This window comes from Zeus faber (assembly GCF_960531495.2).
Source record: "Zeus faber genome assembly, chromosome: 18".
NCBI classification, from domain to species: domain Eukaryota; kingdom Metazoa; phylum Chordata; class Actinopteri; order Zeiformes; family Zeidae; genus Zeus; species Zeus faber.
The window spans coordinates 17,875,888-17,888,232 of NC_137210.1; the positions used below are offsets into that span (position 1 = coordinate 17,875,888).

General features: G+C 44.7%; 1 protein-coding gene across 1 annotated transcript in view; it reads right to left on the reverse strand.

The window, feature by feature from the left end:
• slc4a10b (solute carrier family 4 member 10b) overlaps positions 1-12,010 on the reverse strand; it is a gene marked incomplete at both ends in the record, with an annotated part of 28,066 nt that extends 16,056 nt beyond the window's left edge. Inside the window, 7 exons of the mRNA XM_080018609.1 lie at positions 570-658; positions 1,597-1,782; positions 2,509-2,669; positions 3,229-3,367; positions 3,632-3,784; positions 5,112-5,193; positions 11,963-12,010. Coding sequence (XP_079874735.1) covers positions 570-658; positions 1,597-1,782; positions 2,509-2,669; positions 3,229-3,367; positions 3,632-3,784; positions 5,112-5,193; positions 11,963-12,010 — 858 coding nt within the window. The remainder of the gene's footprint in view (positions 1-569; positions 659-1,596; positions 1,783-2,508; positions 2,670-3,228; positions 3,368-3,631; positions 3,785-5,111; positions 5,194-11,962) is intronic.
• Between the last annotated feature and the right edge of the window lie 335 nt (positions 12,011-12,345).

Sequence of the window (12,345 nt, forward strand, 5' to 3'; positions counted from 1 at the left end):
TTTAATTTGAACAAGTTTAAGCTGACATTGTTTTACCAACTATTCCAGTTTGAGTATACCCAGCACCTGCTTTGATTAATGAAATGTCATCTTATCTAATCTTTTATCTGGCACTGTATAAATACAGGATCTGTAGCTGAGAGAAGAAAATTAATGGGCCACCTTTTAATCTGAAAGTGATTAAATTTATACCGTTTAATGAGGTTTATTTTTTAACAATCCTATAAAACAATACCACATCATCAAGTACTATTTAGCTTTTCTTCTGGCATTTATCAATTTAGCACTAACCACACTTAAAATCCTGTCAAATTGGCGTCAAGTACATAAATGAGTCAGATGACACGGAATGTGACTGACATTTATATTACCATTGCTCTACAGTATCTATGGATTGGACCGATCACAAACACTAAAGGACGTTATGGTTAGGGTTTAGGGTTTAGGGTTTAGGGTTAGGTTTAGGACGTTATAGGACACAGGATGTTACATGTGTAGTGTCGCTTCAAATCAAATGCTCCGTCTCCACCATTGTGAGACCGGGCGTCCTTGCAGCGCGTGTCCTGTACCTTGCTGAAATCCACGGCGCTGTTCTCTCTGCCCGCCTCTCCTTTCCCCTCGGGGCCGGACAACTGCGGCTGCGACGACGAGAGCTGACCTGCAGGATTCACACATCGGGAGATTGTAAAAAGGTGCGGAGGCAGCAGCGCCGGCGCTCATCAGCGATCTGTCGCACTCCGTCCTTGGCGTTTTCTCAAAACGTTGTAAAAATGACGAAGTGCAAATCATTTAGCAAAACAAGAGCCAAGCGCGAAAATGTCTGAGAACCTGTGTCCTGCAGGACATGGATCAACATTCAGAGTGTGATGGAAACAGAATCGCTGACAGTCATTCTGAATCGGAACAATAATAATAACGATCATTTTTTATCAGTAAAACACTTTTCTCACACCCAAGAACATTTTTCAGAGAAGTATAACTTTGAATAAATTAGAATCAGAATGAATTAGCTTTGAATATTTCCGAAAATTAATCTTTTACTTTTTGACTTTGTTTGACTTTGCATTGTTTCTAGGTCACTTCCTCTGAACCAGAATAGTGACATTAACATTTTTCACAGTGATTTTCCATTCAGACCTATAGTCAAGAGGTTTTCATTTGTTTTGCCAATCCAATGACTTACTGTACTTTGCAACACTGGAAATGTAAGACACTAGTACTAAAATGTACAAGGCAGAACAATTGTAGTTGACGGTACCAAAAAACCCCACATCAAAAACAAGCAGTACAGTGCGTACAAACAGTAATACTATGCACTGATACTGTTTTTACTGTTTTTACGAGCATCAATCTGATACTGACACTTTTCTATCCCTACATAACTACATTCAACAGAGTAAAATAATGATGGGAAAACAAGCCCAAGACATTACAACCAACTGAATCACACACATTTACAGCACGTCTCTAATAGCAACTCTGGCAAATCTGTGTATAGAACCAGCTCTGGCTCTGATCGGACCGACACGACGGAGCAGCTCAACCCCTCCCTACCCCCCACAGCCCCGTGAGGCCCGGCGACGTGAGCCCCCTCACCGTTCTTGTCCAGGTGCAGCTCAGACGCCCGTCTCCCCATGTCGGCGATGGAGCGCACGATGGGCAGGCGGTTGGCCAGCTTCTTCTGGTTCTGGTGGTGGTGCTGCTTCAGCAGCGTGTCGTGGACTTTCTTCCTCAGCTCGTCGCCCAAAGGGGCGTAGAGCTCCTGGTGGTCCAAGACCATGTCTGCGGAAGGGGCGAACACGTTGATAAGGTCAACCGTACGCCCCTACCGACAAGGATCTTTTGTTCTTAAGGATGATATGAGAATGATCGCATAAAGGGAAAAGACTCCAGTCATTAGGTATGAATCAAAGAAAATTTCCCATTTTTTTGTTACTCCTATTCCACACAGTTTTGGTTTTTGTAATAGTCAATTTATGTCAATTACATTAAAACGCTTTGAACGTTTCAATGGCACTTTTTGTAAGAAAACCACCACTGGCTTTCTTCTTTCTAAAAGCCCACGGGCTGCAGTAGAAGGGGGTCCAGGGGATTTGTGCGAAAGTGATTTTCAGGGAAAACAGATACCAAAAAACACTGAAAGTGACATATGTATATGTATATATATGTATATATATATATATATATATATATATATATATATATATATATATATATATATATATATATATATATATATATATATATATATATATGTAAAGTGACATATATTTTACTATCGGTGTTTTTGGTATCTGTTTGGTATCCTCAAGAAATAATCGGTTTTATTGTTTTTTACAGGATAACCTCACTCTTGTGGTGAGAAACCATCGCTATACACTTGTTGTTTTCGGCATTTAAAATGACCCTTGAGACGATGACAAGTGCATCGGCCGTACGTCCGAGGACACGAGTGCCTAAATTGAATGTTTAACTCGACCCCCCCTGGCCCTTAACTTGACCTTTCACCTGCGATCTCCTCCAAGGTGTCGGCCCTCATGTCCAGCAGCACGATGCCGTTGATGATGGAGCTGCGCAGCTCGAACAGGCTGTGCAGGGACAGCGTGGCCACGTAGGGCTTGCTCCACCGCTCCCCTCCGTCCTCCACGTCCTCCTCGAACTTCAGCCACCTGCGGCACCGAGAGGTCACATCCCGATACGCGACAACGAGGTTGGCGGATGGCGGACGAACAGCTGCCCTGCCATCTGCACGCGAAAACCTCTAAAATTAAAAGCTTTCGGCTCGCCTACGGTGGGCTCTTTATTTGCCGTTCTCTTAGTGCGGCATTCTATTATTTGTCTCTCCATCACTACGCTCCGGTGCTATTTACCTGTCGTCAAGTCATCACTAGAAACGAAGCAATGACACTTTGGCACATGGAAGTGTAATTTAGGTAATTGTTATTGGCTCTTTGCAATGAGCAAGCAGCAGAATGTGTCTTGATAAATCCGGGGGGCGTTATTGAACGAGAGGTGGATAGAAAATACAAAGTTTCCATCACAGGAGTTGTAGCAGTGACATCACTTAGCGTAATTGAAATGTAAACCACGTCTCTAATCAGCCGGAGTGGGATCACCGGCGCGAGCGGCCCATTCGGTCAGGGCTTAGCGTAATGACATGTCTGAGCTGCGACGGGTGACGAGGCTTTTTTTGGTCCACTTGTTTACACGCCGCCCGCTGCACGATACCTGGCGCTCTCCCTCCAGTCCGAGTCCTCCCCGTCCCTCAGGCAGATCTCGTCCAGCTCCGTGAAGAGGTCGTGGGGGATGTGCTGCTCGTCGTCGTCCTCGGTGCCCAGCAGGAACTGCACTCTCTGGGAAGGGGTGTCTGGAGGAGGACAAGCCAAACACCTAGAACTCATCCAGGAGCGCCCGTCACGGGTTACAACTTGTTATGGAGGAGCCGTAATCCTCCTCCTCTTCACCAACTCTACATAAGCGCCAATTATCTAACAAGCTTGAGTCTCCAGATAATTAAGCACAATAAACTGCAGGCGAGAAAGAAAGGAAAAAGAAGCGAGGCACAGCCGACGCCTGGTCACTAATGCATGTAAATGAGTCTATATTTATCCAGGGGATAGTGGCCAAATACCATAAATGGGAGACTCTCTTTCCTCCAACAGCGGGGAGCTGCGCTCCCGGATTCTCTTCCTCTGTTTGTGTCCGTGATGCCGGTGCCGGCGGTGGCTGCGGCGCCGCATGCTGCCCAGGGGAACGTGCACGCCGATGTACAGGGTCCTGTGGCCTGCGGAGAATTACCGTACAGAGACGTTTAAATGATGAGAAAAAAAACAAATGCAGGGACTGAAACATGAGAAGGAAGCCAATCAATTTCAACTATAAATGCGCTGTTTTATCTTTCTTTTTGATTGTGTGCTTTGAGTTTTTTTTGGGGGGGGGTTGGAAATAGAAGGGTTAGACAGAATAGACAGAATGGAATGACTATTTCCATCACACAGTTATGGTCTCTAAATGTTTAATAATATATATATTTTTAATTATTATTTGTATTATTATTATTATTATTATTATTTGTATTATTATAAATAATAATAATAATAATAATAATAATAATAATAATAATGATAAATTCTAATTATAAATAATAAAATCCTGACCTCAAAAATATTCTATTGGGGTATAAACTCAATGTTTACACTCTACATTTTTTCAGCGTCTCAGATACACGGTAATCGTCACAAGGAACAAGAGAACAAGAAAAAGTGCAAAAACAGAATACAACAGGCAACTCCAAGTTTGAAGCCATGGTTCTTGTAAGGAAAAGGTTGACTGGTACCCTGCAGGTTATGGGGGAGGAATAGCTACAGGTGGAGGACTTCAGGGCTCATATTCACCAGTGAGGTCGAAAATGAGTGTGAGATCAACAGCCAGTGAAGGGCAGCAGCTGCAGCGATGGTGGTGGTGAGACCTCAGCCATCAGACGATTCCCTCAATTTGCCGGTCAATACACGTTCCTGCCCCCAGCTATTCCCTTTTCACACAGTAGCTTGGACAATATATTGACTTGTCTACGGTATTCTGTATTTTGCTCAAAAGATCTTGCACAGGAAAAAAAAGGGGGGGGGGGGGAGGTTGTTCTGGTTTTGGGTGACTATTTTAACGTATGAAGACTAACAATTACAAAGTCTTCAGTTAATCAGTGAGATAATTGGTGGCTCCTGATGGGACTGGTAATATGTGTCTGAGAGGTTGGTTCACGCTACTCAACATTACTGGCTATCATGCAACTTGGCAAAGATTTGCCAAAATCTGCATCTGCTCCGATTTGACTCTCCGTGGTTTTGTCCGTGTTGTGCATCCAATTTTCAAACTGCTGCTGCAGAAGTAGCCCGGCCCTCAGCTTCTGCCTCCCACGCTGCTCTCATCCCTTATCCAGTGGTAAATGTAAAAAAGGCTGTATCAAGCGGGGGCCATTTTTCTGAGGTCAGCCTAGGTGAGCTGTGCCGGAGGGGATGTTTTTTTGTTTTGGTTTTTTTTCCCAGCGCTGTGGCCTCAAAAAGGCTCTCTCTGTTGTTTGTTTTTATTCTCATTGTCAGGGTTTTTCTCTGTACCTTCCAGCTCCTCCTGCTCAAAGTTGGTTTTGAGCTGAGATCGGGCTCCTCCTCTGTCCACCACGGCCTCGTCATCGTTCCTCTGTGCATACACGCACAAACACAAAGCACACAATGAGACACAAAGTTCTGTCAGAATACGTTACATAGTCACTCTTTGTTTGTTTTATGTATATATATATATATATTATTATTTTTCAACCTCCACTAACCATATTTCCATGGGTACATAACTCTTTTTCTAAAAGCACTACTCACATGCCCAGTGAGTAAGATTGTCATCTCAAAAACTAAAGCTTAAATCCTACTCCAAACCCTAACCCTATACTAGTACCTGTGATTCATTTTGTTATGATATTGCTATTAATGACTGTGCAGGTGGTTATGGAAACCATCATTGTATACGTCCTAATAAGCACCTATTACAGGCCTTTCATTCCCCTTCGTGAGGTTCCTTCCAATCCTTTTTCATTCGCAGTTTCTTTAATTTAATTGACTTTTCAACGTTTGACTGACTGACTTTGGGCAAAGCGGTCGTGCTCTAGCCTCACGCGTTAAATGTGGCTTGTGACTTTCAGACCTGATGGCTAAAACCCCGATGACTATGGAACCGAATGCTTGTTGAACTCAGTATTCTCTCGCAGTCGTGGGCTTACAAACAAACACACCATCTAACTGAATTGCGCAGTTTCCATGGAAACTAATTGCAGGTCTCCTCATCATGGAGAGGAAACACTGTGATCTCAGTCCACACAAAAGACATTGAATATCCATAATAAATCATCCAGCTCAGATCAAATTTCCGCCTGTTCACACCGCGCGCTCCATTGTGATCCTATAGGTTCTGTTAATAGCGCCTAACATCATAAAAACATCATAGACTACAGAGTGGAAATCACAGCTCGAATACGGCCCCATTAAAAGACACTTCTGTCTTTAAGCGTTACTGGAGGATTTGTGCTGGCATCCTCCTTAAGAGTGTGAAAATCATCACATTGTCAAGAATTGGCACTGAGGCCGTTATATAAACGTAAATACACAAAGAGTTTTTTCACCACTGTTTATAATTGTTTTGTTGTTTTACAGAATTCCACTAATGATTATTGTTTACCTCGGGCATAAGGACAACGGTAAAAATGTCTCTCGAAGTTATATCCGCATTGCAGTGAAGCTGTCGAGTGGGACGACAACTGAAAGCTCTCTTTCAAAAAACACACACACGACTATTTCACAGCCATAGTTTTTTTTTTTTTTTTCTTAAAGCCCTGCTTCATCTGCAGTGAATCTGAGCTGTTTGTCCACTGTTGCCTCTGTCTGTGTAACACTCTGTCACCAGGACACGGAGATAGGTAAACAAAAACCGCGGCACAAAACAACCAGCGCAAAAGAAAAAAAAAAAAGAACAGAATTACAAGCTGCGCAACACCTAACGGCCTCAGTGTGACGGTGTCATTCCGGCTGTCCGAGCAGGAGCGATCACGTAGTCTTGCCGCCGGAAACGTCTCCGGCCCCCCTGAGATCATGGTCGGAGGTAAATGCGACCAAAGTGTGAAAATGTAGTCGGTCACTGTAGTGGAGATGAGAGAATTGCCCAAATGGAGTTTATTACATTCAGGTAACTGAAGGTTATTGGGCTGGCCAATATTGACAAATTTAAACATCACAATATTTTTGCGAATACCTTGATCAATATCGATAATTGACGATATTTTGGGGGTGGCTATTGCTGGATGCTTTCATAAAATATTGACGCATGAGATCCATCCGAGCAACAATCATCAGGAATGTGGATATTATGACCAAGCAGGTAGAGGCATCGATTAGAACATATAAAACCGTTCAAGAAGTTCATAAAACTGCATTATTTTACTGTAATGCAGCCTTTAAGACGACATTTAACTACACCAGGACAACCAAAATCTCAGATACAATATCTAGTCACTATATCAATATCATATAGATGAATCTTGAATCTTGAATATTGCCCAGCCTTAAACGATAACTTTGCATTCTGTGGTGAGAATGCTGAATAACGGAAAATTAAGAATCTGTTTTTTAATATCACTCCACTTCAGTTTATCGGTATGAAATAGCCCTGAAACACACATTTAAAAAAAAGATTTTACCCAATGTTTGACTAATCTGATTCTTGAATTGAAATGGGTCTGAAAAACACTCCAAGCTGCAAACCTCTCGTGTTTACGTGCCAGCTCAATATGGCCGCTCAGCTCGGGCGTCCACAGCTGAGTTATTGCCATCGACTCGCCATACTGGCCGGGCCACAGCCACATAAAGCGTCGTGCTGATGAGCCAGTGCCGGCTAAGGGAGAGGGTGAGAGAGTGACGGAGAAAGTGTCCCCGTTAGGCGCGGCACTTGTTTCGTTCCATAAGGAAACGGAGTCAAATAAATTAACCGACGTCTAAAACAAAAACACGCTGTTCTCGCGCGCCGGGGTCGGCACCGCCGGCGCGTTGTAAGCACCGTCGGAGAGATACCGACGGAGCAGCACCCACAGTGTCCTGGTGGCTCAACCAGATAAGCCGTGAAGGCAAAACACGTGCAGCGACCCCGGGTTCGAATCAGGCCAGTCATGATCACCTACCGATGGTTCCGTTCTTTTGGCGCTCCCCTAAAGATGGCGCCCTAGGCAGCCGCCTGTGTCGCCTACACTAGGGAGCGGCGCCACTGTAATGAGTGGACGGGGAGGTACGCGAGGGGTATGGGGGAGTCGGGGGAGTGGAACTGCTGGTCGCTGCTGCACGTCTGCAGCCCGACGGGCAGGACGGCAGCAGCCAACTCCCTGTCATCTGCTGGGAGGCGAGCACCAGGAGCCACAGAAGGGACGGAGCAGAGAATAACTGGACGGGGAAATCTGCTTTTTATGTGTGGAATAATATTACGATGAACTCTACTCACAACCGGGGGCGAGGGAAAAGGACTACGACTGTGTGAAGCGCAAGGCTGGAAGAGATTCGCAGTTCTGTTTGAGACAACCTATTAGCCGAACATCATGAACAAAAAAAAAAGGGAAAAATGGTTATATTCTCACAGGATTCTAAATGTGACTATTCTTGTGCCGCTATGAGGTTAAACTCATTTGAAGGTCTTTTTCAGTTCATCTAAGCAGGGACAAACTCATGTATCACTGTGCCACGGCCAGCTGGGTATGAAAATGCCACGGTTAGAGACGTGGCTGAGTGGGACCACAAACAAAAGTGACTGCACACTCCATGCAGTTATTATTAGTGGCAACTTCCATCATCCATTTTGGTTATTTTTTAGAAAGGCACTTTGCCTGGACATCCACCCTCCAGCCATCTTGACCAGGATGTGACCGGCAGCGGATTATGGTGCTGAAGGGCACTACTCTCTCACAGCTGCAGGGCCACATGGGTCCGCCAACGCGGATGATGTTGATAATCTGGATACTAATACACTGGGCAAGGATCACAGCACCTGCTCGGATTAAACTGCCCATATTTGTTGCTAAAATACAACCGCACATTCGCCCATATTAAATGTGCACTATGTGCACTATACTCAGTGCATATTTCCGGAAACCAAAAATTTGCGCAAGCTTCCATTTTCATTGCATTCTGGGATTGAGACTAATTTGGTCCAGGCCAATTTGAAAACCGGTAATTCCTTCGTATTCATTAATGCATGATACAAAATCTACGCCAGAGTCACTACAACCCTCTTCTCAGAACAGTGAAATTCCAGGAAAAAAAAACAGACATACCGCTTTCCATTCAACTAGAATGTGAGATAATATGGTAAGATATATCAAATGATGTCTTACAGTAGATACATCACTTGTGTGTTGTGTGTAACCAGATGACTTAAGAGAATTTGGGCTGATTGAATCAATCCAACATCTATTAATACATTGAAAATATCTGAAAAACTAATCTGAAACAAGTGCTGACACCAAAAAAAAAGGGCGAGGCTAATCCCCCGGATGCGCCGACATCTGTCATTGGTGATACAAAATGTATACAAGCAGTCAGATAGCCATCAGCAGAATCCTGTTTACAGCAGAGGAATGCTATTCAAGCCGTGGCAAGCGAAGTGGTATCACAGCATGCGACAGATACTTGGGCCTGATCCCTGCAGATGGCTCCGGACATTTTGGCAGCATCAGCGGCACCAATATCATTAACTGCGCCGAGTTTCACAAAGCATAAAACGCACTGTAATCCTTGGTGGTTTCTGCGTAAAGTGTGCCTCGCACGTATTAGTATAGGGGGCATTATTCCTAATTCTTAAATCAGTTTCGGCGCTCTTGGAGCCCGAGGGATGGAATCAGCGTTCCTCCGCCACCGTTTGGGCCCACGAAACGATCAATGATCACTTTAGCGAGGAGATTTCACGTTTCCTCTTTTTGTCCTTTGCTACTTTTTTGGGACGGTCAAATGAGGTTATTTCTTCACGTTATTCCGGCTTGTCTAGTGTCCACCCACATCAGCCCTCCTGATGTCCCCACAAAAGTCCCCAAGTTAAGAGGCGGTGGACATTAACAAGGCGACTGACCCACTATCATAAAAGCCTTCAATAGCATCAGGCCAACGGAGCTCCCAAGCGTCACACTTACTACCTACGACTTCGAAAAATAAAAAACAATCTACAAGCTTCCAGGACGCCCTTGATACATCACAAGAGTATTAACTTCAACGTGTCAACTGAGCATCTAATCACCCACCGCTCCCGGGGGGATTTGAAAGGAGGCTTTGATTTGAAAAATAAAAACAAACACAACCGCCTCTCTATTTGCGTTCGGCTCGTCAGTCTCCCTCGGTCCCGCTGGCGCCGTTGTCCGTTCAGCAATGATCACTGCGTGGAGGCATTCGGGATATACCGTAACCACCAAACCTCAACCAACCCGATTGCGAAAAAACACTCACATCCATTCGAAACCAGGGAAGACTGTGAAACTTACCAAACTTCTGCACCGCACGGAGGAGAAAGGAGGGCTGACCTGGAAACACAGCAAATCCTTATTTTAGTGTTACCGACAGGGAGGTTGCTGAGTCGTGGAGTGCCACCTGCACTTCAAATAAACAATTAAATCAAATGAAAATGCGTGGAGCTCCTCAGAGAAAGCTGAATCCAGACCACATACAGTAAATGGTCATTGACCGCTCAGGTGGCTAGTATGGTTAGTATGACCCGACGGGCCTCTAATGTGCCACCTGACAATGGCAACTTCTGAGCACCTCAGTCTGTATTTCACCACATGCAATATTCATAGTTGAGCCATTGACTGCTATTGGAGCGGGAAGTATTGGGAGAGGGAAAGTTCATGTGCATTTTTGATGGATTGTGCGTGTCTTCTCCTATCTATATGGATAGAGAGCTTGTTTGAAGGTCAGTGATTCTCTTCAGTTAGGAGTCTTCCCTTTTCGTGCTATTTTTTGGGAATGAAAGAATGTCTCCTGCCTCCAGTCCATATTTTTCAAGTGCTTCTGGGATGGCTACATGGGACGACCTTGATTCCCTCTGAAGATGAATCTCTTTGAGCCGTCCCCTCCCCTCATTCCCTTTTATTTTCTGGGGGCCACGAGGAACGAAAATAAGCACCTTCTCCCTTCAAAATGCTCACACGCTGTCATGTAAAATATTCCAGTTGTTCCCGGTCCTCAACATTTTTTATTGCTTTGATAAAGCGTAAATCCCCCAAACACACTCCGCTGCTTACGCAGCATTTGAACCGAATCGTTGTCTATACCTTCTAACTACAATCACCCAAGTTGAAGCTTTAGGTTCTTGACCTCAAGTGTGTGTGTGTGTGTGTGTGTGTGTGTGTGTGTGTGCGTGTGTGTGCGTGTGTGTGTGTGTGTGTGTGTGTGTGTGCATTCATTTATATTATGTATATGATATAATGTTGGCCTCTTCTCTCCATCTTCCAGTGTCTACACTGGCTGCGACATCGACGCCGTCGCCGGGTGACTCTCCCCGGGCGCAGATTGTGCCCGGTGCCCGCTACTCGGTGCCCGGCTCCTTCCCCCAGGACCAGTGCGCCAGCTCCCGGGCGTGGGCGCCGGGCCTCACGGCCTCATTATTGGACACGCACAATTAATCGGCTGCTCAGTTATTATAATATGGGGACAAAACGGCAAATGCCATCCGTCACAACGCTCTCTATAGAAATGAAACACATTATGACGGAAGGGACCCAAAAAACACATCATTTGAAACATGGCAGAAGAAGAGGAAAACCAAGTAGGACAAGAACTTTTGAGGAACTTTTCTTCACTGATCTTTGTCACTGTCCATGGCCATGATTCGATTTTAATGTGGCCAGTGGTGGAAGAAATACTCAAAGCTTTTAATAAAAGTACAAATACCCTGACACGCAATGTCCCAAGTAAGAGTGGAAGTAGCACAGCGATAGTTCTACTTCAGTAAAGATAAACAAGTGCATGATCTTAAATGTACTTAAAGTATTACAAGTTAAAGTACAGAGCTTACAATACGTCATAATGTACTACTGTACCTTTTTTCCCCACTGCAGATCAGTGTTCAAGCATTGACACTGACAATTTACAAATGTTCCTAAATCCTGTTTAATTGGGGGTTCTTTTAACTAAACTCGGCTGCGTTAGAAATAAAGCAGAGTAAAAAGTGGATTTTGTTTTCCCATCATAAAGGAATAATTTTTGACGTGCGAATCAACTTATGATCAACTTTCTACATCTTGACAGCATCGAACACCAGCCTCATTGTTCAATTATCCATTTTATTCGGGTAACAGGGCTGGTAAGATATTCGAAACCGCGACTAAATAACTGTCATAAAACAACCGGAAATATTACAAACAAAAACAGATGGGTTTTTTTTTTTTTTTTACCGTGGGCAGCAGCGGCTCCATCTGAGCTCCTTCGTCCTTCGTGTCCATGGTCGCTTCTGGGGGATTGGCGCGTCGATCGCGGACGGTGCGTGAGCGCGTCCGGGCTGCGGACAGCGCGCAAACCGTGCGCGCAGTCGCCACACGCACGCAGTGTCTCTTCCCGACCCGCCGTGGGTCGTCGGTGGACGCGGTGGGCACGACGCAAAGTTAAAACGTGCGTTGCAAAGGCGAAATTACAAGACGAGCTGGGGTAGAATTCACTGAGATGGGGTCAAACAAGATGAGGTGAGATGAGGAGCCGCGGGTGCAAGTAGAACTAACTTCAAAGTCGCACCACATTTCATAGAGAAGGTATTATTTTAGTGTTAATCCGTCTCTTATAA